Source organism: Grammomys surdaster, unplaced genomic scaffold (genome assembly GCF_004785775.1).
Source record: "Grammomys surdaster isolate TR1022 unplaced genomic scaffold, NIH_TR_1.0 125690, whole genome shotgun sequence".
NCBI lineage: Eukaryota > Metazoa > Chordata > Mammalia > Rodentia > Muridae > Grammomys > Grammomys surdaster.
This window is the reverse complement of record NW_021620526.1, coordinates 426878-451879: the sequence shown is the minus strand read 5'-3', so window position 1 is coordinate 451879 and position 25002 is coordinate 426878. Positions and strand designations below refer to the sequence as shown.

Genomic DNA, 25002 nt, shown 5'->3' with positions numbered 1-25002 from the left:
TTCACAGATTGTATGGGTTCTTTTTTCTTTCTGGAATATGTCAATACTATCATCACCTCATATCTGTTACACGTATTGTCCTACCTCACACAGGGAAAGTTCTTCAATTTGACCCAGTACCAGAAGCACAGGTCCCTTTAATTATAGTTACCCCTAACCCTGAATGTTCACTGCTCTACTACTGATGACTGTGTTAGAACTGAAACTCAAAGATTTAAAACAGAGAAAAGGATCAATGAAATTAACAAACCAAACACTTTTCTGGAACAAATATGAGAGGAATGCTGAATCATACGGCACTCTAAACCATTTGGTAGTGGTTGATGGAGACAAAACCATGGAGTGAATACTTTTTCTACATTATGCACTGCAATGAAATCCATGTAACATAAATTGCTCTATTCAATCCATCTACATATAGTATATTCACAGTGTTGTGTAACAATCCTTTGATTAGTAAAAATTAATCTGTATTTTTATTGCATTAAACATCAAACTGACTTTGTTAAGGTACCCAAAAATTTGGCAGAATAAAATCTTGCTTTTTGACATCAGGATGGGTATGACCCTCGTGCCTCACTGGACAACCAGAGGGGGACCGGAGCCATAACAAAGTCCCCTTCAATTACTGGAGGTCAAGCCTCTATCCCCGCCTTCGCAAGATTAGAATTGCCACAGCCCTTCTATACTTAGAGAAGGGAGGAGATGTCAGGGGCAGCCCTGCTTACACACTGTAGGCCTAAAATCAGCCATAGGCCTAAAATCAGCAATAGGCCTGTCAGACATGTATACTAACACCAAGTCTTGGGTCTCAGTGGATAAACATTGTAACAGATGGCTATAAGCTAATGTAAACAGGCAGCTTTTGTGGAAATTTACCAGCCTGAGTAGTCATAGACCTTGTAAATAGGTAGCCTTGGCAGACAATACCAACTTAGATAAGGACAAGTGAATCATAGGCAGAGTCATAGCGACCTGTCCCTTGAACCTTCACCCAGCCGATACCCTGTTCTGAAAGATATTTGTACTCCCCCTGAACACTCGCACTCCGGTGTCATCCCCTTCCCCCCATCCTGCCTTTTTGTGTTTATAACCCCTGTATGAATAAGTAAAAATTACGATTTGAAAAATTTTTTTTTTAAAAATCTTGCTTTTTAAACAGGATCACATAAGCTTCAATAGAATGCAATTTCAGAAAGCTAGTGGAGAGGGATAGTGCTCAGGCTTCTGAAAGACCTTGAAACCAGATAATATAAAAGTACTTGAAGATAAAGTAAGTAGACTTCCAGAGGTTCATCTTATGATGGGAGTACTGTTCAAGTGCAAGCAAATAAATCTGTGCCTTCACAATCATTACCAGTTGCAAGCAGAATGTTTTAAGAAGGGTTACTAAAGTGGGGACATTGCCTTTCTTGGTAGGTTTATTTACAAAGAAGCTCAGTAGATAATTCTCAGAGATGATAAATAAGCAGTTATTGTCCTTCTAGAAGGGAAACTACTTTAGAAAAGTTGGAAGCTCATTCAAAAGATAACATTCTGTACATCATTTACCAGCTCACTGATACTAGTATCTGAATTTATTAAAACTTTAAGTGGAATGACCCATAATATATAGAATGGCAGAGACATATACTGATCATGTTTATCAAAGCATCTAGAATACACGACTTGGAGACAGAAATAGCAAATGCCACAGTTAACCTTCAGACCAGCTAGGAATTCCATACTAAGAGGTCAGGTTTAACAAAAAGAGAGTGGATTATCCCAAAGAATCAACTAAGCAGAGCTCATAGAGGCTCACAGATACTGAAGCAATAATCATAAGACTGCATGAGTCTGACCTAGTTCTTCTACATATATGTTGTGATTGTTTAGCTTGGGTTTTGTGTTGAACTCCAAAGAGTGGGAATCATGGTGTCTCTGATTTTTTGCTTGTTCTTGGGAACATTTTCCTCCTACTGGGTTGCCTCATCAACCCTTGATAAGAGACTTTATTCCTTTTCTTATTACATCTTGTTATGCTACGTTTGGTTGATATCCCTTGAGACGCCTGCTCTTTTCTCTTTTATGAAGGGAAATGCATGAAGGATGGATCTGGGGAAGAAGGGAGGTGAAGGGGAAATAGGCAGAGTAGAGGAAATGGGGGATGGCTGCAATCAGGACATATTATATAATAGAAGAATGAATAAATAAATAAATAAATAAATAAATAAATAAATGATTATGGATTGAACACTTTGGAGTTTTTAAGTACCGGGTGAAAGAATTGAACTTTATGAGACTGACTTGCTACCCACTGCGCTAATGAGGCACCTAAAGTACTGTGCCCTATGTAATATCCAAGATACAACTCACAGACCACATGAAGCTCATGAACAAGGAAGCCCAAAGTATAGGTGCTTTGACCCTTCTTAGAAGGGGTAACAAAATACTCATGGGAGCAAATATGATGAAAAAGTGTGGGACAGAAACTGAAGGAGGGGCCGTCCAGAGACTGCTCCACCTGGGTATCCATCCCTTGTTCAGTCACCAAAGGTAGACGCTGATGTGGATGTCAGGAAGTGCATGCTGACAGGAGCCTGATATAGCTGTCTCCTTAGAGGTCTGCCAGAGTCTGACATATACAGAGGTGGATGCTCACAGCTAACCATTGAGCTGATCATGGGGATCCCAATGGAGGAGTTAGAGAGAGGACTGAAAGAGCTGAAAGGGTTTGTGGCCCCATGAGGAGAGCAACAATACCAACCAACCAGAGCTCCCAGGGTCTAAACCACCAACCTGGGAGCACATAAGGAGGGGCCCATGGCTCCAGCTGTATATGTAGGGGAAGATGACAGTGTCAGGCATAGGTGGGTGAGGAAGTACTTGGTCCAGTGAAGGCTGGACGTCCCAGTGTGGGGGAAATCATGAGTGGAGAGGTGAGAGTGGGTGGGTGGGGGCATGTCCTCATAGAAGCAGGAGGAAGAGGAATGGAATAGGGGGTTCCTGGGGGGGTGGAAAGGGGATTACATCTGAAATGTAAATAAAATATCCAATAAAAAAACAGAAAAATTTTAAAAAAGAAAAGAATTGAACTTGTTCCAGTATGGCCTATACATTTAAAAAATTGCCAACTGCTGTAGCTAACCATCTACAATATTTTTAAGAACTAGTAAGTTGATTTTAAAATTTATCTGGAATTTTGAGGTACTATTTATAACTTAAAAATTATGAAAAATAAAAACAAATCTGACTTAAATCATCACATATCAAACCTACCATGAATATATTGTAGAATTATTTTTCAAAAAAAAAATGTTGGCTTAAATGTTTGAAATAAACCAATGTGCTTCAACTACTGACTCAGTATACAGTAACAACAACAACAAAACATATAAACGATACACAAGAATGAATTTGAAAAATTATCACTTTCCCATTAAACACTTCCAGAAAGCTAAAGATAGAAAAAGAATATTGCAGGCAGGCATGGTGGCACATGCCTTTAATCCCAGCACTTGAGAGGCAGAAGCAGGCAGATTTCTGAGTTTGAAACCTGCTTGGTCTGAAGAACAAGTCTCAAGACAGCTACAACTACACAGAGAAACCTTGTCTCACACACACAAAAAGAAAGATTGTAAAACATCCCTTGATATGATAGTTGATAAATTCTGTAATTGGAAATAATGCACAAAAGGGATGGGCTATTCTAGACGTGGATTAATATTGTAAATCACCTGTCAGTAGTGACACCATTCCAGTTTTTAGACAAATATTCCTAGAGCAGATGTTGAGATACCCAAGGAATCAACTGAGGGAGGAAAGAAAAATCAATTTTTAAAAATATAATAGAAATAATGATACATGCCTTTAAGCTCAGTGCTCTGGAGACAGAGGCAGACAGATTTCTGTGAATTTTAGGCCACCCTGAGTTCCAAGACAGCCAGGTATACACAGAGAAAATATGTCTAAAAAAACAAGCAAAATAATTATTTCTTTGGAATAAAAAGGAAACAAGATTGTGAGATGTTATGAAATTGAAAAACTGACACAATCATCTATACGTATAATCTGATGAAATCCATGAAAAAAAAAACCTACTCAAATGCTACTCCTGGCACCACGAGAGCACCAGTGGCCCTACAAACCTATTTGTCAGTGAACTGGATATTTCTTTTTAAATAAACGTTTGAAATTTCTGGAACTGGTCTTAATGGCATATAGAAAATTTTATATATATATGAAAATCTTCTAAATTTTAAGAAGGAATGTAAGATCTTATGATGTTTAAAACAAGAGCTAAGCCATTCTTGCCTATTGCCCTCCTAGCTCAGTGAGAGAGAAACCATTCCATACCTGTGCTTCCAGAAACCGTCTGGCTCCATATTTCACTTGAATTTTTATTTTCCACATGGGCATGGAACAGCAGGATTTCTCACACTAGCTTGTGCTACTTGTTACTGAAACTAAACTTTGGAAAACTTTGGCTTGGAAGTGGGTTGTTCCCTTTGTCCCTCAATATGCCACTTATGAGGTAGAGGCTCTAATGCACATATAAATTTGTAGTCCCAAATGCATTTTATTTTGGCTGAAAACTAAGCTGATAGGATCTGGGTAGCACTCCTAAAAACAGGAGCTCAACTAGTATAATGAAGATGCCGCTCAAACAAATTGTGTCACTCTTTAACATTCAGCTATGGAACAGAAAAATATTAAATCTGTGCCAGAAAAGAATTCACTTAATTTGTAATGAAGTAGGCATTTACAAACATGAGAGGCTGTGGTAAAAGATAATGTGGTGGAAATGGGAAGGTTTATAGGAAATTGGGCTACACTCTAGACCACCTAGAGAAAATAGGAAAGGAAAATTAGGAGGAATATTGTACCTAGAACACATTTTACATATCTAACCTTTGCACTAATGAGAGAGAGAGAGGGGGGGGAGGGAGGGAGGGAGGGAGGGAGGGAGGGAGGGAGAGAGAGAGAGAGAGACAGAGAGAGAGAGAGAGAGAGAGAGAGAGAGAGAGAGAGAGACAGAGAACATATGCACAATGAGGCCAGAAGTCAACAAATCAACATCATGTGTCTTCTTCAGTTGCTTTCCACATTGTTTTTTAGATAGGATACTAATTGAACCTCATATTTGCTAATACAGCCAATCCTGTCTGGTGAACCTAAGAATTCTCTTGTCTCTGCCCCACCAGCACTGGGATTACATACATGCACTCTATGTCGAGACTTCTAAGTAGGTTCTGAGAAATCAAACCAAGTTCCTTGTTCTTGCACAATAAGCATTTTACTGACTGAGCAATCTTTCCCAGACCTGCATCAGTTTTTGAAGCATTTTTTTAATTCAGTACTGATATCAGGAAAGAAGGAAAACTGTTGGATCCCAAAAAGGCAATTGATAAAACCCGTGAAACCCCCCCTTTTTTAACCAGAGAATAATATCCACTACTAATGGTTAGATTCTATCCTTTTGCCTAACAATTACTCACTCATCCCAGAAATTCAACAGTATAATATGTCGATGGAAAATGTTTTCCTTAAATGTCTTACACATCTGTGAATGCTTGGATCCTTTATGGAAGTGTTGTGATTTTCTTATATCAAAGAAAATTCAGTGAGACCAGGAAACAAATGAGACCAGTAGAGTTAAAATTTTCAAGAATGGCTAATTAAAGAAAGAGAAGAAAAGAACAAGTGATATGAACTCTTAGAAACATCCCAGGTTTCTAATTCCATCTCTCCAGAGAACATTGTATTATAATTTCCAGAAGCTAGTTTCAAGAAGGGATTTTTTTTCCAATATTATAAAGAAAATAAATTTTAGGAGTCAGAGAATAATATGTCTCAAAGGGATCTCAATTGTTTCTCTAATTCCCAAGTAAACACCTTCAATAAGTGATCTGTTTGCTACAGAGACAACTAAGAGGCACAGATGTACTCTAATTCTTCTTCCAGATGGATGGTTTTGTATAATACCCTCATTCAGAAGACACAAAGAAAGACTACAGATTAAAATAGCAGGGTGATATGCCTTTGCAGACATCACAACATAACAACTCATTGGGTCTAGAAAAACATTGATTAAAAGACTGGCCAAGCATTATGGCAAACCTCCTTAATCTTAGCACATAGGAAACAAAAGTAGACAGACCTCAATGAGTTCAAAGCCAGTATTAATTACATAGTGAGTTCCAGGGCTGGCAGGGACACATAGTGAGATCTTGTCTAAAAATAAGAGATTTTAATAGATTCAGGAAATGCATTTGATAAAATTCAACCCATCACCTAATTTTAAAAATTTAATATATATAATGTTGTTGACATAATGCTAAATGAAAAAAATCCAAAACTTTTTCTTTAAGATCAGGAAAAAGCTAAAAATGGCTACTTTCATCAATTTTACTCAAGATACTACTGGAAGACATTGGCATAGTAATTAGGAAAGTGATGGAAATAAAGAGCATCCAACATGGAAATGCAGAAGTCAAATTCTCACTGTTTTGTAAGTAACATCATTTTATATGTAGAACAAACAAAAATGCCCCAATAGTCTGGATGACATCTGCAGAATTGCTAAATGCCAATAGTGACTTACAAGTCACTGAACAAGTAATAGAGCACTTTCACTTGTAATAGGTATAAAATTTAGATACTTAACAATAAATTCAAAGAGGCAAAGGTTCACTGCAGTGAAAACTACAAAAAATGAGGAAAGAAACTGAAAAGTACAAAGAAAGTAGAAGTTATCCCATTTCCATAGATTGAAAGAATTGTAGTTAAGCAAGTTCAATGCCCACCATATAAAAATATCAATTAAGTTTTGAAAGAACTAAAATAACTCTAAAATTATGTGATATCACATAACATCCCAGGAAGTATGCAAGCAATTCCATGTAAAATGAACAAAGCAAAAGGTATTGTACTACCAGACTCCAAAGGATACTACAGAGCTATGGTTAAAAAAAAAAAAAAACACTGTAAAAAAAATTCACTGACATAAAGTAGACATGTAAGACAGAAGACAGAGTACTGTGATAAGTATAGTCAAGTGATTTGAAATACAAGTGTTATGAATGCAAATTGGAAAAAAGTTAGTATTTTCATTAAATTGTGCTGGAATAAGAGGGATACCAGAATAAAATGGGATCAATATCTATTAGTAGTTACAAAATGCAATTCAAATTCCTTAAGGATTTAAGGACTTTCAAGTCTTACTTGAAAGCACAAAATTAGTAGGAAAACCCCAGGGTAAATACTAGATCATAAAAATAAGGAAGATAGAGAAAGGGAGAAAATTTTTGATACCTAAACCTCAGACAGGAAGCTAATATCTAGACTACATAAATAACTGAAAAGTTGAAACATGAAAATACACCCAAATCACCCAGTTATAATGAATAAAGAATGGCTCCACTAGAGTGGCAGGCTAACAAATAAAAAGCCTAGTTTCAGAAATATGTTACCTCTTTTGTTTGTTAGCCAGTGATGTCCCATAGATCTCTAAACATTAAAGGCATGCTCTTGGTTATCATACTGAACTTAAAACCCTATAGCTGAAGACACTATATACTTGAAAAATAGGACATAGAAAAAAATATAGCTGGTACTCAAATAGAAGCTTCATCACTACTGAGTGCTGCAAGGTGCTATGCATACTACTATAGTGAAGGAGTCATCAATCTTACCTAGCTGTGAACTCTCGAAGCTACAAAATGACTGGCCTAGAAAAGACATGCCCATTGTAAAATAGTGGTGTGAATATCATGGAAGAAAGCAATGATGTTCTGGTTGGATTTTTAAGTCGCACTGTACAAGATGAATTCCAGAACTGGACTCATTATTGGGCAAAGAACATACAGGAATACAGGTCACAGTTCCTAGGGAAAAAACTACTAGCATGTATATAGCATTAAACCAACTACTAATGATTTATAGTTATACTCATAAATTAATGTATCCATTGATGCCCCCATCAGAGAAGCTTCTATTTGCATTCAATGGTAATTAACACAGAGTCCAGAATGTTCAACCCTAAATGGAACATCCTCTTAGCTGAAGGGATTTCCAACCCCATAGGAAGAACAATAATATCAACCACTCAGACTCCCCAGAGCTCTCAGGGACTAAACCACCAACCAAAGAGTCCACATGGAGGGGCCCATGGCTCCAGCTGCATATACAGCAGAGAACTGTCTTATCTAGCATCAGTAGGAGGAAAGGTCCTTGGTCCTTTGAAGGCTTGATGCCCTAGTGTAAGGGAAGGCTAGGGCAGAGAGGCAGGAGTGGGTTGGGGGGAGGGAAGAGCCTCATAGAAGCAGGAGGAGAAAGGATGGGGGGGTTCTGGAGGGGAAACTGGTAAAGAGGATAACATTTGAAATGTACATACATTTTAAAAATCCAATAAAAAAAGTGTATCTCCTCTTCCTGTGATTCAGGAATCATTGTGTAAGGGGGAGGATAATGACAGTAAGAAACAGATATGGCTCATGGAAAAGTATCATCTGGACACGGCAGGACAGCTGTACATAAATTCACAGTGGTTAGGACCGCATGCACAAGACCTATGTAAGCTCAAACCAAACCAATCTTTGCATAAAGAGGGGAGCTGGGCATTAAATTCCACCCATAGCTGAGGAGTTATGATGATTTCTTGAAGAGGCACAGTTAAGTTTCCTTAATGATACAGCCCCTGGTAAGTTGACCATGCTCCAGTAGAAGAGCGCACTTCCAAGAATATATGGATATACAAGTTAGAAGTAATGTGCATAGGAAAAAAGGACACAAAGTTGGATGGATCAGAAAGGAGGATGGATGTAGGAGGAATTGATCAAGGAAAGTAAATATGATCAAAAGATGTACAAAAATTCTTAAAGAACTAAAAAAAAAATAAAGATTATTCTGGTTTGTATATTTTTATCATTTGGTAATATTTAATGATTCAGTATTTGGTAAATTACCTACTAAAGGTAAAGGTTTGAAATATTGATTTTAGGTTCTTTTCAAATGCAGCCATCCTCTTAGCACTACTTATGTTTATATATTTCCATGGAAATTGTTGAAATTTTTCCATTTTAGCTCTTTTTTGACTCATAGGTTGTACACAGAAGTATGCTATTTAGTACCCATCTAGTGACAGATTATCCAAGTATATTCATATCATTGAATTCTAATTTAGTTATACTTGGCTAATGAACAAACATTGTGCATTGTGAATTTCTCTTCCATTTTAAGAGTGAACCTGGATTAAAAAGACATGGTCTTGGGGCTAAGAAACAAGAAAACACTTCTTATTTTCTATTTGTCAAGAAAACTCTGGTCTCCCAAGCGTGAGTACCTAAGTTCAAGCCCCACAATCCAGGTAAAAAAAAAATCACTGCATAGTTGGGGTACACTTAAAATTTGAATGCTGTGGAGACAAAGACAGGGATCCATGAGCTTCACTGGGAAGCAATTCTGGTTTAATTAGTGAGCCCCAGGCCAGTAAGAGATAGATGGCATTAATGAGGATTGTCATCTGGTCTCCATACACATACGGGGGGAGAGAGAGAGAGAGAGAGAGAGAGAGAGAGAGAGAGAGAGAGAGAGAGAGAGAGAGAGAGAATATGAGTATCCTAGGATGGTCTCAAAGTTACATTGTACCCCAAAATGGCTGGACTCACTATCCTCTTGTGTCAGCTTCAACATTCTTTTCATTTTATAGACCAGAATACGGTCTGTCTTTGTAAATATTACCAGGAAGCCTAGAAGCCTTTCATTCTATTGTTGCTTATTAGAATGTCATTAACTCAGACTGGTTGTCAATGTGTGCTCATTTTCTGTTGCATCTACTTCTTCTCTCTGTTCTGTTTGTAACTGTAGTCCTTTCTAAGGTGTTTTCATTTGCCTGAAATCTGAGATATTGCTTTATAGATGTTTTACATTATCATACTTCTCTATGAATGAACCCCTTTAGCGTTATGAAATAATCTCCTTTAATCACATCAGTATTATTTGCTCTTTACATATAATTCTGATACTAAAAAAGAGTCCAGTCTTCTTTTCATTTGTGCTAACATAATGCATCTTGTCCCAATATTTTAATTTTAATCTGCTAATAAAGTACCTTTCTCTGGCAGGGGATATGGGGGGAGGGGCTGTGTAAGGGGGGGACCAGGAAGAGAGACAAGAGAGAAATTTTTGGTTTTCCTTTTACTTATTAAATTATTTTTAATAACTTTGTATATGAGCACTGCATCAACATCACTCCTACCCTTCCATCCTCTGTCTGTCTTTCCTCTTACATTCATAAACTTTTCCAACTTGACTCTCTCTGACTTCTAATATTAGTGTTTCAGAGAAGTGTTAGTTTTCTGTTACTTCAATAAATACCTGAGATGAAGTGGTATAAATGGAAATATTTATTTTCTCACACACGTTTGGAGGTTTCAGTCCATAATCTCTTGGCCAAACTTTGCCTTTATGCTAGTGGTGACAAGCTACTCTTTCTTTTCACAGTTGTCTTCTTGTCACTGGTTCTAAGCACTTTGTTTAATTCTCTTGGTGAAATATTTTCCATATGTTCTTGTCTTTAGAATTCCTTAAGACTTTTTCATTGTGTTAGATTATAATTACATTTAACTCAGATTATTTTAACAATTTTTCTTTAAATTCATTTTATGTCCCTGTCAGAAAATCCAATTTTACTTAGACTAGACTATTTGAAGCTATCCTACGTACACTGATGCTGTATCTTCCCCACCTCTGTGTTTCATTTTTGGTAACTACTCTTTCTATGTCTCCAATATTATTATTCTATTTGTCGTGCCCAACCTTCTGCTGCATATTTTTCATTTCAGATGTTGGATTTCTGTATCTAGAAGTTTATTTGTTGACTGATGTCTTTATTCAACCTCCTCCTGCTTTCTGATTCTATTTTAATATTCTCAATGCAAATGTAAGAACTATTTTACCACACTTCATTTACTAATTCTTTCACCAGTGACATTGACACAGTCACATATGTAACTTGCACTAATTGTTATCTCTTTATTTTTAATAATTTTTTCATACTAAATGAATTTTGACTGGACACTAGCCATAGTGAAGTATTCTTTGTTGGCTATTAGGTTTTATACTATAAACACATATATTCTTGACATTTGTTATGGTATCCTGTTAAAGTTACATGTAAATGGTTTGACCTGTTTTATTCTTTTGAAGCTTAACTTTAAGCTTTAGTATTTATAATTAGATCAGTTTTTAGTCTTAGAATACCACTGAGTCTCACTGAGTGCCTATCCTTCTGAAAATTCTTCTTTTAAAATTGGATATTTTATTTATGTACATTCAAATGTTATATCCTTTCCTGGTGTCCCCTCTAGAAACCCACTATCCCATCCCCTCCTCCTTGCTTCTATGAGGGTACTCTCCTGTAGGACCCCGAAGGGCTGCTATGCCCTGGCTGAGCCTTTCCATATGCTGCTGTCTACTAACTAACATTTTGCGGTTCCTCTAGGATCAAAACATCCTGACTAAGGAATGGTGCCCCAGGAAGGGAATTTACACTTGACATCCTATTGCCCCCCAGTTGAGTTCCTGTTTTTTCCTGAGTTTGTATTTTTCCTTCCCTGGCTTGGTGTATATATTGAACCTGCTCAGTAAAGGCATTGGCATTCTCTCACAACAGATGACCCGAGTCTGAGTATTTCTTTAATCCCCAGGACTACGCCTGAGCTTGGTACCACGGGCAGTGCCAGCGCTGTCACTCTCCCACCCACCCACTCACCAGAGAAGGCCATCCTCTGCTACATATGCAGCTGGAACCATGGGTTGCTCTATGTGTACTCCTTGGTTGGTTGTTTACTCCCTGGGAGCTCTTGGGGGGTCTGGTTGGTCCATATTGTTGTTCTTTCTATGGGGTTGCAAACCCCTCCAGCTCCTTCAGTCCTTTCTCTAACTCCTCCATTGGAGACCCCATGCTCAGTCCAATGGTTGGCTGCCAGCACCTGTCTCTGTATTTGTCAGGCTCTAGCAGAGCCTCTCAGGAGACAGCTATATCAGGCTCCTGTCAGCAAGCACTTCTTGGCATCAGCAATAGTGTCTGGGTTTGTTGTCTGTATATGGGATAGATCTCCAGGTGGGGCAATCTCTCAATGGCCTTTCCTTCAGTCACTGCTCCCACTTTGTGTCCATATTTCCTCCCATGAGTATTTTGTTCATTATACTTTGATTAGAATTTTTGCTGGATTTAGTAGAAACATAAGTTATTCTCAACCCCATTGTTCCTCCCTGTTTTTCAGTTGACTCTCATCTGACCTCAGGTTGTTGTCTAGTATAAATAACCTGACAATACTTGCCTGAAAACTTGCAGAGAATCCTTTGCTGAATTCTGGACCTCTCTCTGGTTCTCTGTCTTGCTGTTTCTCTTCCTCTTTCTCTCCTTACCTACCTCCTCCCTATACTCATGCTACTTCTTTATGTTCCTGGTAGTAAGGATTACATCTCCGAAACTGAAGAGACTAATATATTCTCAGTTCCTCCAGTTTTTCTCCCTTTGTCTTGTCACTAAGGAGCTCCTGTAGGCAGTATCATTAGGGCTGCTCGCAGGCAGTTGGCAGCTCCCAGGTGAAGCTCACTTTGTTTCCCCCCAGTTTAATGATAATTTGCACGTGCTACCTTTGTTTGGTTTCCGAAGAACATTGATCAATGTGTTTAATCACTTCTAGGTTGCTGTGTAAGATGAGAAGATAAATCAAGTCCCTCTAATTTCAATTTAGTATGTCTCATTTCCTATTTTTGACATTTATTTTTAACAGACAATTACATATTTTGTGAGTGGGAGAACATATTACATAATATGTGTTTGAAGGTCAAGGGGCCTTCTGTGGTGTAGGTTATCTCCTTCCACCACTTCATGACTCCTTTCTCTCCTTTATACTACCTTTCCTGTTCAACAACTCCAAAAGAACAAAATAAAAAGCAGTGGTTTTTCCCCCTACACCCAACTTTTCTAACACTAATCTGTCAGGTACTCTGTTCTTTCCCCTAATCACCAATCAAGGATAAATACAATTAATGTATGGTGAATTTCTTCTTCCAATACTATCCTACCTCAGTGCATTATTTGTATCCCACAACTCTCCTATAGACATTCTAAAAACAAATGATAAAATCCTGCAACTATATCTTTTAATCTATTTAACAAATGTGTATTATAATAGTAGGGGTGTAGTAATTCCAAAAGTGACTTGAAAGTGTTTTGAAAGGCTGAGTCAACATAACAGTTAAAACTACTATGCTGAGCTGGAAGTAGAATTATGAATATAAATGCTCTACACATAAACACCTACATTTATATGTATATATACTTAGGTACATATATATGTGTATGTATACACATATATATTATATAAATGTATCTATAACTATATAGTTACCTATATGGCTTGTCTATGCATGCATGAATGTCTGTTTACCATTTTCTAAGCACTGCTCAGTGAAACCAACAGAGGCAATGATGCTGCTAAAAGAACACCTAGATTCTAAATATAACTCCTCACAAAGGATCTATTCTGGAAAAGTGACTGATTAGTAGACTGAATCAGGCAACACACAAGATAAACCTAAAATGAATGACTTCTATTAAAAAATTGTTTAAAATATGGAGAAACATATCAAAAGAACACAGAATCCAAACCAAAATAATTTACAGTAGAAAAATATGACAAATTGGAAGCAAAAATAATTCACCAAAATGAATATCATTTTTAAATGCAGCTTATAATATAAGAAAATTCATACAAGTGATTATCTAATTAGATAATGGAAAAGAAATACTGTGCCTTTAAAACTGCCCACTGGAAAATGTACAGGAATAATGGAATTCACTGTCATTATTTATGCAAGGTAATTTATAGTTGTTAAAACTATTTGATACAAGTTGAAAAATGCAATCAGAATAGTCTCAATGCACTGCCTATTGCAATACATTACCTATTAAATATAAGCTAAAAATGGTAATTCTAGGGTGTGCAACTTGGTAGACATCAACCTTAAAAATCAAACATACATGCACACATGCACACACACACACAGTCTTTAATAATTCTTCAAGGAAGATCTAATTAGTTCCCGAAAACATATAAGGAACACCCTAGCAACAACATAAGAGATTAAAAGATTATTATCAGATTATATGTTGAAGAGGAATGATGACGTTCAAGCCTGGATGAAAATCCAAATCAAGGGCGACTGTTTAAGGAACATTTTGATTATAATTAGAAAATGTTGATATGGAATTAAAATTAGATTAGGTTAAGTTATATGTGTATTTTTTATAAAAGTTTATTTTATGGAAGTATGTAATAAAGTCTCTAGCAATAAAAGAATACAGAATTAGTGACAATCAAATTGTTTGGGGTGAATTAAAAGCATATACCTTCATACCTTCCCTTCAAGATAGTCCATAGCATAATATATTTGTCTTCCTTAATAAATTCTCCAAAAACAGATGACAGGTCAGTTGCTGAAGTAAAAGATCAGAATAAAATCCTGATGCTCAGAGGGAAGAAACTCAACTATAGACTAAGTCCCTTGATCAACAGAAGGCAAATTATTACATTTTTAAGGGTCAATATCTTAGCAAAAGGCTTTTAAAAGAGTAACTAACCTCCAAGTCCAGGTCGCAGCCGGTTATCATAGCCATCCAGAAGCCGATCCAAGATTCTAGTGAAGATAGTGATGTTATCTGTGCTATCATCAGGAATATCTGGGGCATGCTTTGGAGAAAGTCTACAAAGAAAAATAAGAGTTCTTAATAGGAAACAATTACATGACTAAACATTCGAATTCTAGAAGATTTCAATAAGTAGACCAGGCAAATTTAATAGCTGTACATCTTGACCCACAGAGTAAACAATTCTTATTTGCTACAATAATTGCCTGTGTAGGAAAAGAACAGTACTCAAAACTTGAACTTTTCCTTCTACACTTGCATAAAATTTGCCAGGTACATTTTCCAGCTTCATCTAAGCAACAGAAAAATACATGCAGAAATCCTAGATACAATGTTACTGGAAACAATAAATGGCAGACATTTGATTGATCAAATTAATGAAGAAAATTATTATTGAGAACTTACCTCCAATCTAGTCCAGAGAGACAAATGATCACAAAAGAAGTCAGACAAAACCTTGAACTACCCTCAGTTGCCATCATATAAAGACAGAGCAACCAAGCCAGTAGGAGTTTAGAAAATACTAAAGCTACAAGAACTAAAGCTTGCCCCAAGATCAGGCCACCTAATTCTTCCAATCCAAGGCGACCCTGAAAAGTACCCCTATTCAAGAAACCATATATAAAACACATGTTCTATCCAGTTCTCTGCTCCTTCTCAAAAAAACATAGGCAGTCACCCTCCTAGATTTTTCCTTCCAAATAAATATTTTATTTGATGTTTGTTGTGCAATATGACTTTGTGGTATTCCTTGGCTCCTGACTTCCAGGATATCTTTCCATTCAAGCTGTAACACTTAAACGCCTATCTGAGGAACTATTGTCAGTTGGTGACTGCTGGGAGAGAGAAAATCAATTTTCTTTTAGAATGTAGCCCCTGATATATCCATGATGCTCCAGGGGAAGACTACATATTCATCAATATATGGGCAGTGCAGATTTGTTTGAAAGTTGTAAAAATAAAACAAGGGGAAAGACACAAGATTGAATGTGTACAGAAAAGAGGATCTGGAAGGAGTTGGAGTAGTAACTGGGTATAATAAAGACACACTAGGATTCTCACTGAACTTTTTAAAAAATTCTAAATACAGCCTCAAAACATTCTTAGTATATTTCTCTATGATTTTATACTTGATCAAGATTCTCAAAGAACTAATAAAAAGTTAATACTAAGTACAAGCAAAAACATTCTCAGTAAATTTTTCTGATTTTACTTGGTTACTGATACATTTTTCTCTTGCAAAGTGAATCAAATGTTGATTTGTAGTAGAATGCTAATCTGAACCTTCTCTTCAATAACTTAAATAGAACATGATATTGTAGCTTTTGTTTATCCAAAGGTACTTTAGGATAATAGTACATCATGATAGTTGAGGACCTTACAAATCACATAATTCTTTTCCTTTTTAATTTACCTAGGAAACATCTCAAGACATTAGTACCAATGAAAGAAAGATACTGTATAAAACTAAACATGTAGTCAATTGTTGAGATGGATCCCATAGCTGTAGCCATTGTTCTTCATACCTATCACTGTTGGTTAGATCAAAGAAGATAATGAAGTTTTCCATAAAGAATAAAAAATTGGTCTGCCAATGCACTATCTGTGAGTCAAGCAAATTTAATAATGTATTTAATCCTAAAAATATATTGGTAGTATTTTCAGAAAATTAGAATCAAATAACTGAACTGTCAGTTCTGTCACTACTTTATAGATGGCTTATTTCTTTTTTAAAATTAGTTTATTTTGAGAATTTCATATATGAGCACTGTATTTAAATAATTTACACCTCTCCTCTTTTCAACTCCTCCCATGTCATCCCTGTTCACTCTCAATTATGTTGTATAGAATATGATGAACATATGTACATATACATATATTCTTCTAAGTCCATTTAGTATTGCTTAAATGTGCATTTGTTTAAATGTAAAATTTGGAACAGGATAACCTATTGCGGAGCTTGTCCCTGAAGAAGATTGATTCACCCTCTCTCATCAGATATTATCTACAGCTCTTCACCTGTGGGTAGGACCTTGTGAATTGTCCCCCATCCATGTTGACATGTCAACTGCATGTAAAATAATATTCCCTACCTTGGAAATCTTTGGGAGGGAATGAGAATATTGCTTTGAAACTGGGGACTTTTTCTTAATTCCTACCCTAAAGATTAAAGAATAAAAATAAATAAATTTTTAAAAATCTAATTATGAAATGAGAAACCTTTAAAAGATGTGTACTTTTAGGCTATGAGACAAAGTTCATAGACTACATACATAGTAAGTACAGGTTATCAGTAGTATCAGCATTAGTTCAACCTCATCAAAGATCCCAGTGTGTTTACGTTCAGGAAAAGCCAGAGAAGCACAGCTGCAGAGTTGCTGATGATGCAGTTCATAAAACAACCCACAGAGAAGACAAATGCACTTTATTAAAAGAATGGCAATTTTCCTAATTTTGCATGTTTACTAGAAGAAAAATAGAATTTTTAAAAAAGAAATCTAAAATGCTTGGCAGATTATCTCTCTCTACTGCACTCAAGGTTTTCGTATACCTTGAAGGCTTATGAAATAGAATTCCAGTTCCTTAGCCTGACATTGATAGCATTATATAATTTATTCTGAATATATGTTTACAGTTGTGAATTCCACTACTTCACTTTTAGATGAGAAATTATGGCCAGATCAATTTATTTCATTTCTTATTGTCCTCAAGGTTTTCATTCTCCAAGAGCAGTCTTTTCCAGAATTGGGAAGTCAAAGATTCAACCATTATAATATTCATTATATATTCAGAAAGTAATTAAAAAAACACCTACAATCCAATTGCACACATTGTACTGTCTTTCCAGGAGGTATTTAATGAATAAAGAATGGGATTTGGCAAGTGTTGTGGATAGCTCTGCTGCCTGCATTTTGATATTAACTTCAGCTCTCCTGGGAGGGCTGCAGACAAGGAGTGATTCACATATTCAGGTGACTTCTTGTAAACCAATATCCTATGAATAGAGGAGCCAGTCACTGGGAGAGTAGGAGGATCCTGGCTAGACATGGAAAGAGAGGAGGAGGAGGAGAGAGAGAGGGTCTTTTTGGACAGGGTGAGCACATGGACAAGATGTAGTAGTAGAGTTTCCCTTAGGTTTTAGTTGTTGCACTCAGAGATTGAGTTACCTTTGTTTGTAAACTCTGTATGGTGTTTTTCTTCTTGCGGAGACTAGACTCGACCGAGTTCCAGAGAGAAAGGTATGGCTACAAAGCCTGGGTTTACATGATGTGCCCCTCAAAGGCCGTGGGGTTTTGAAGCAAGGGAATGGAGTGGTAGTGACCCACTAGTAGGGACTTAGAGAGCTGGGTGGTGAGATTCTAGAACTCTGGAGCTCTGGTCGGTGTTGGCTACATATGGGAGCTGGGCTGGCAGCAATGCCTGGAAGCAAACTGCCATCTTTCTAATACCTCCTGCAACAGGCTAGGGCATATCTATATAATCTATTGTGTTCCTGAAGTAAAGCATTCCTCCAAAAGGCTCTTATTTTGACTATTTTTGTCCTCAGCTAATGGTTATATTGAGACATGATTGTACTGTGAGGGAGATAACTTTATTAAGTGAATCAATACTTTGTATTATGTATTATTAGGAAACAGGTCACTAGGAGTATCCCCTTAGAGAGAGAGAGAGAGAGAGACAGACAGAGAGAGAGAGAGAGAGAGAGAGAGAGAGAGAGAGAACTATTTCTCTATCACTTCCCTCTCTTTCTTCTTTCATAGAAACTAAGAAATAAGTGGCTGTCATGATATTCTTTTTTTAATCTTTAAAATTTTTACTTTTATATGTATTTGTTTAAATTTTTTCTCATTGCTTTAAACTTTATTTTTAAAGACCCATGGCTCCAGCCATATATGTACGGGAGGATGGCCTTGTCAGGCATCGGTGGAAGAGTAGGTCCTTGGTCTTGTGAAGGCTGGATGTCCCAGTGTGGGGGGATGCTAGGGTGGGGAGTCAGGAGTGGAGGGGACACACTCTGCCATGATATTCTAGTTCACTATTTGCAGGTCTAAAAGCAATGGATCCAAGTAACCTCAGACCAAAATTTCTGAAACTCCGAGACAAAATAAATCATTCTGCTCTGAAATTGTTTCACTGGGAATTATTTTCATAGAAACCAAAAGTGACACATGATCTATCTCAAGGAGACAGATATTCTTTTCACAAATAGCTTACATGGACTGGTAAACTAGAAAATTCTCTGCTTGAGATATTCCCACTCAATATGTGCCCCACCTGTTCAGATTAACTTGTTTTTCTAAGTTTATTTAAAATAAAGATGAGGTCCTTCATGTGTTCTTAGGCACCTCAAAGGAATCACTGCAGAAAACACAGATTGTCAAAAATAAATACAAATTATTCATTATTAAGCAGTTTCATGAGTCAACTTCAATAAATAAACAAGAATCCATTTCAAAAGTAAGATACCTCATATAAATTTACTGTTATTATTTGGGTTCACTTTAATTTATATTACCTTTGTTTCCATTATGTTGGAATACACAGAAAATTGCTCTACTTTTTCCTCCTTGTTTTTGAACTTTAGAAATGTGGTCATTTGAACTGAATTCCAATTTGTGCTTTAAGAATCAGGAAGTGCCCAAGTGGCATCTCCAGGATTGAGAAATGGTCAAGAGGAAGCCAAAGACCTTGGACAACTTAACTACTCTGTTATTATAGACCAGTGGTTCTCAATCTTCCTAAAGCTGCAACCCTTTAATATAGTTCCTAATATTGTGGTGACCTTAACCATAAATTTACTTTCATTGCTATTTTATAACTGTAGTTTTGCTACTGCTATGAATTGTAATGTAAATATCTGTGTAAATATCTTACATGACCCCTGTGAAAGGGTTGTTCAACTCCCTGATTGAAATCCACTGTCATAGATGGGGAAACAGCAAAAGTAACAGACTAAAAAGAGTTCAACTTCAAATGACTCACAAAGTTTACAAAAAAAAAAAAAATCAGAGTTTACTTACTTTAAAACACTGCCATGAGGAGATACATAATTTTCCAAGTCTGTTTCTCATATTATCTGAATTATTTTAACAATATATGAAACAATGTTCTGATAAGAAGAAGTTCATAAGCCAATCTATAAATGATTTTTAATACTTGTTCTATGGAAAAAAACTATATAAAATAGGAAAACTACAACGTTAGGAGTATTATCAAGCCTACTACAATTTGCTATTTATCTGATACAACTCTGCATAAAGCAATAAGCTGGATACCAGTCTAAAATTTCTCAGTCCATGCTAATGAAATCTGCACACTGCAGATTCTTGAAAGTCATCACATTAATCAAACGATCAAAAGTATGGTATCACTAAAACTGGCATTATGCAATAAGAAGTCACAGCATCACAAGGTGAAAATGATCAATGGCATTTCCTAGATCTCTAGGTACTATAAGAAGAATGCACAATCTACCCAGTCATTTGGCTAAGACAGTAAGGAGTCAATTTTGAAAGATAACTATTTATCAGCTGCTGTTTATCATGATTGTTAGAATGGGCACTATCACCAGACTCTGTGGGTTACAGTCTGAGCTCTATAACTCTTTACCTATATTAACTTTGACACATTACTTAACCTCTCTTAGTTTTATATGCTATCTGTAAAACAGGATACCAAGATTATCAAACTTATGTTTTTTTATATTACATACAAATGCACACATTGAAAGTGCTTAGATTAGTGTTTCATATAAAGTAAAATTTAAGTTTGAAATTAACATGATGCCAATTCAGGGAGCAGGAAGGCTTTCCCTACCAAGCTCACAGACTCCTTGTAAGCCCTGTCCCTGCTGGAGACCTCAGCATGCCAGCAGCTTGGAGTCCTTGATGCAGTGCCTGACCTCTTAAGGGACAGGAGCAGCTCAGGAATGGTATCCCAGCTGTCTGGAGCTAAGGAATACCACAAAGTCATACTGTATAACAAACACACACAAAAGACTTTGGGGAGGGAAAAACCCAGGAGGTTTTCTTGTTGTAGTGACACTCTCTTGCCTCTGGGCTGGAAAAAGCCATTACAGACAGAAAGCAGGCTTTATGGCTATTGGGGAAATCTGGGGTCAGGGCCTGGCCACTAGAACTCCTCAGGTGGGGACCTGGACACTTGTGTGCCTTCAGGGTTTACAAAGTTTCAAAGTATACAAAGTTTACAATGGAAATATCTTCCCAAGACCCCAACCTGAGGAGCTCCACCTGCTAGGCCTTACTCTGGAGAAGTTCCACTAGTCAGGTCCTGGCCCCAGGCTTCCCTAATAGTTGTAAAGGCTATTCTCTAAAGACTGTAACCTTTCTAAGCCCCTACTCAATAGAAAAATATTCCAACAATCCCGAAACTTACCTCTGTATGTTGATACTGAGAACTGAACTCAGATCCTCTGTGAGAGCAATATGTACTCTTAACCACTGAGATCTCTCTCCAGCCATGAGAATGTAAATTTTAAGATCAATACTCTTATATCTTTGGTACAATGGCACTAAGTCAGGCTGTGTTATGTAACCAGAAATAATGAACTTCCCCACCATTTTCTCTTCAGTTTAAAATATCAGCCATTACTGTTATCACTACCATATAATCTTGAGGCAGAAAAAGCTGTGCAAATATAAGTGTTACATCTCTATAGATCACAGCTTCTAATGTACATTGAACTGTGCAAGTATGAGACTTACTCCCTAATATTTTTCATTTATCCTCCTGGATACAATTTTTGAGGCACAGTCTCATATAACTCAGGCCATGTATACAACTCCTAATCCTCCTGCTCCTATTTCCCATGTGCTGAGGTTACAGACATGTACCATCACACACAGTACCAGATACAGTATTCATTTTTCTCTCTTTCCAGAATTCTGACATGTGGTAACTATAAAGCTCCTTGGTCTTCTGAATTTTAACTTAGTTTGTCCACCATGGCTAAAGGCCACATAAAGAAAGGTAAAATTTAGGTTCACAATTGCTGGGCTCTCAAATCTCCTCAGGTACTTCTTTTCTTCAACTAAAGATCTCCATATTTCATTTTTTAAAAAAACCATTCATTACATGATCTGTCATATATTTTCCTTTGAGTTCTTCATGTATTCCTTGTGGCTTCCTTATACTTACACCACAGTGACACACCTTTCAAATTCACCTTCTTCATATAGTCTCCAATGAAGTGCCTCATTTGAGAGCTGGACTAACTCAACAAACTATAAAACCTCAATATAGTATTCATTGGGTACTCACTAGCTGGGAATATTCCTATCGAACCATTAGTGAACTACTAATAGTAAATCATTTTTACCCAGAAAAGTACACTTACAGGATAGTTAAACAGACCAAACTATGGATACCACCTAAGTCCAACTTGGTCAACTAAGGAGTTTAATGGGAGTAACTTACAAGAGCCAAAATTACTTAAAGACATTGACATCACCAAAAGCTATCCCAACAGGGGAAACAGTTCAAAACAACTGGAAACTTGGAGCACACTAACTTGTTGGTCTGAGCCTCTTCCACCAAGTTGAGCTAGTCTCTGCTTTTTCCAGGCATCTCAATTGTCTGAAGACGTCTCTTAGCAGTCTCTACAGCTTATATATACTAAGGAAGAATAGACCCTAGTAAATCGAGTCAGTTTCAGGGATGTCCTAAAGCTATTAAATCATTAAACTTTCTCGTCTAGATGAACTTCCTCTTGTTTTACCTCCCTTTTGATAGCTTATTTTGTAACAAGCTTCCCTCAAAGATCGAAGATTTTTATCTCAGAAAAAAAAATCACTACACAACAAAGTATCAGAAAACTGTTTTCTAGACCTGACTTTTCTATTAACTTGCTACACGGTCTTAGGAAAATAATTTATTTCTTGACCTCAGTTAATTTGAGTATAAAAATGAGAAATTAAACTAGATGTTACATATGGGTTTTTCAATAATTCCCCTACTAAAGCTCCAAGATCTAGTATTCCTAGAAAATATTAACTGTCTTTCCAAAGTATTTATCAAAGTTCTTTATACTAGAATGATCTGGAATATTTGATCAAATACAAATTATTAGGCAGTATTTCTGTATTATAGCCTTCTGGTGTAAAGCCCACAGTCTGGCTTGTAAACACCAAACACTGAGAATCACTGATATTAACATGTGACTTAAATGAAATACTACTCAATAGGCCATAATCAAAGCTGCTAGAATATCCCGTTTGGGAGATGTGCTACAATAAAGCATAAAATAACAACAAATTAATTTCTTCAAACATATAATTAAGAGGATGTAGAAACAAACAAATCAAACAATAGCTCTTTTAAATATGAGAATTGTCATATGCACTGTGTATTTTAAGTTGAGTTAATTCATTTACTTCTAAAATATATAAAAAATGCCAAACTTAATATCCAGAGTCAAGTCTTTACTAGTCTTCCGTGTACAAAGCATGAATTATTTTTAACTTAAAAGAGAGTAAACAGGAAAAGGTCTCTAACTCAAGAGATATGCAGTCATTTTGCCCTTGCTTTAAAACCAAATACATTACTCTGCTGTTTCCAGATTTCATTTCCTCCTATTTAATATAATTGCTAAAATGCTTGAATATCTGTTTTTCTAAGTTTGAGCAGGAAGTTAGAAAACAATATAAACAGGAAAGGTGACAACACTAAGGACAAAAATAAAATGCAGCTGTGGGAGAAATAATAAATGCTTTTTCTGAAAACAAAAATTTACCAAGGAAAGGAACTATTCTGTTCAAAATCTTTAATATTATAGGAAAATATGTAATACATTTTAGAAACTTGATCCCCTACATGAAATTGTAAAAGCTTTAAGACTTGAAGAGATGATGTTCATTCATTTAGAATTTCTACCTCATTTAGAACACCTATGTTAGCCCAGGGAAATCAGACTCAAGGAATCAAATATGCCAAAATTCTATAAACATAAGTCCATTATCCTTTAACCCCAGAGATTATTGTGAAATGCTGATAAAAGATAGAACAAGACATACAGAGACAAAATGTAGAGCAGAGACTGAAGGAAAAGCCATCCAGAGACTGCCTCACTTGGGGATCCATCCCATATACAGACAACAAACCCAGACACTATTGCTGATGCCAAGAAGTGCATGCTGACAGGAGCCTGATACAGCTGTCTCCTGAGAGGCTCTGCCAGAGCCTGACAAATACAGATGCAGATGCTCACAGCTAACCATTGGACTGAGCATGGGGTCCTCAATAGAGGAGTTAGAGAAAGAACTGAAGGAGCTGGAGGGGTTTGCAAATCTCATAAAAATTTACAAGCCCATAGGAATCCCAACCAGATCCCCCAGAGTTCCCAGGGACTAAACCACCAACCACAGAGTACACATGGGCAATACCAAGGAATAAAATAACTCAGAATCTAAAAGATAAATATTAGTTGTTTTCTTTTATATGTGGAATCTATATTTTAAAATACATGAAAGCAAAAGAGATTCCATTTGTGAACGAGAAAAGGAACTGGTAAGAAGAGATGCAAAGGAGCAGGATACAGCAATGGAGGTGATAAACAATATACATATATATATATATATATATATATATATATATATATATATATTTATGAAAATGTGATAAATAATTCTTTTAAATATATGCTAATAAAATGAAAGCAAAAAACAAAATAAATGAAAATCAAAATGAAAGCAGTTTAAATAACTGTTTCAAGTAAAAGTAATATAACAATACTAAAGTATTCCTAGCCTAAGGAGTCCTTCCTAGCAGTGATAGTACACATATGACATAAGAATTTGGTATGTCTCAGAGAACATTAAGAAAAGGGGACAATAAGATTGTAAAATCCAGAATACTAGGAAGTCTGATGTGAAAAGTTTGTCCTAAAAGTGGCTACATAAATAAGACCAGAATAGCAGTATCTATGGACATGACAATGTAAAAGGAGAGGGGAATTTCAAGGGGCCACATTCCTGAACAAATAACTACAGGCAACTGAAGACTCCTGACAGCGGAAGAGTTAGGCTTTCCTATGGATGAGCCCTCTAATTGGTTGTCCAACACAAAGTGAAACCATATATAAACAATAAAACAGACTAAGCAGGTTGTATTTATATACTTGTGCACACACACACACACACACACACACACTAATAGGGAAGAAGAGGCTATCAATTTGAGAAAAGGGATGTGAAAGAGTTGGAGTGAGGGGACTTGGGAAAATGTGGAAAATAGAAAGTAATGTAATTATATTTAAACTAAAATATTTTAAAACAAAAATAAAA

The 25002-nt window shown here is 36.4% G+C and overlaps 1 protein-coding gene across 1 annotated transcript in view; it reads right to left on the bottom strand.

Moving 5' to 3' along the window:
• The window catches only part of Gabra3 (gamma-aminobutyric acid type A receptor alpha3 subunit), a 158665-nt gene that overhangs the window by 132046 nt on the left and 1617 nt on the right, over positions 1 to 25002 (bottom strand). Inside the window, exon 2 of the mRNA XM_028787990.1 lies at positions 14636 to 14757. Within this exon, the coding sequence (XP_028643823.1) occupies positions 14636 to 14757 (122 nt within the window). The remainder of the gene's footprint in view (positions 1 to 14635; positions 14758 to 25002) is intronic.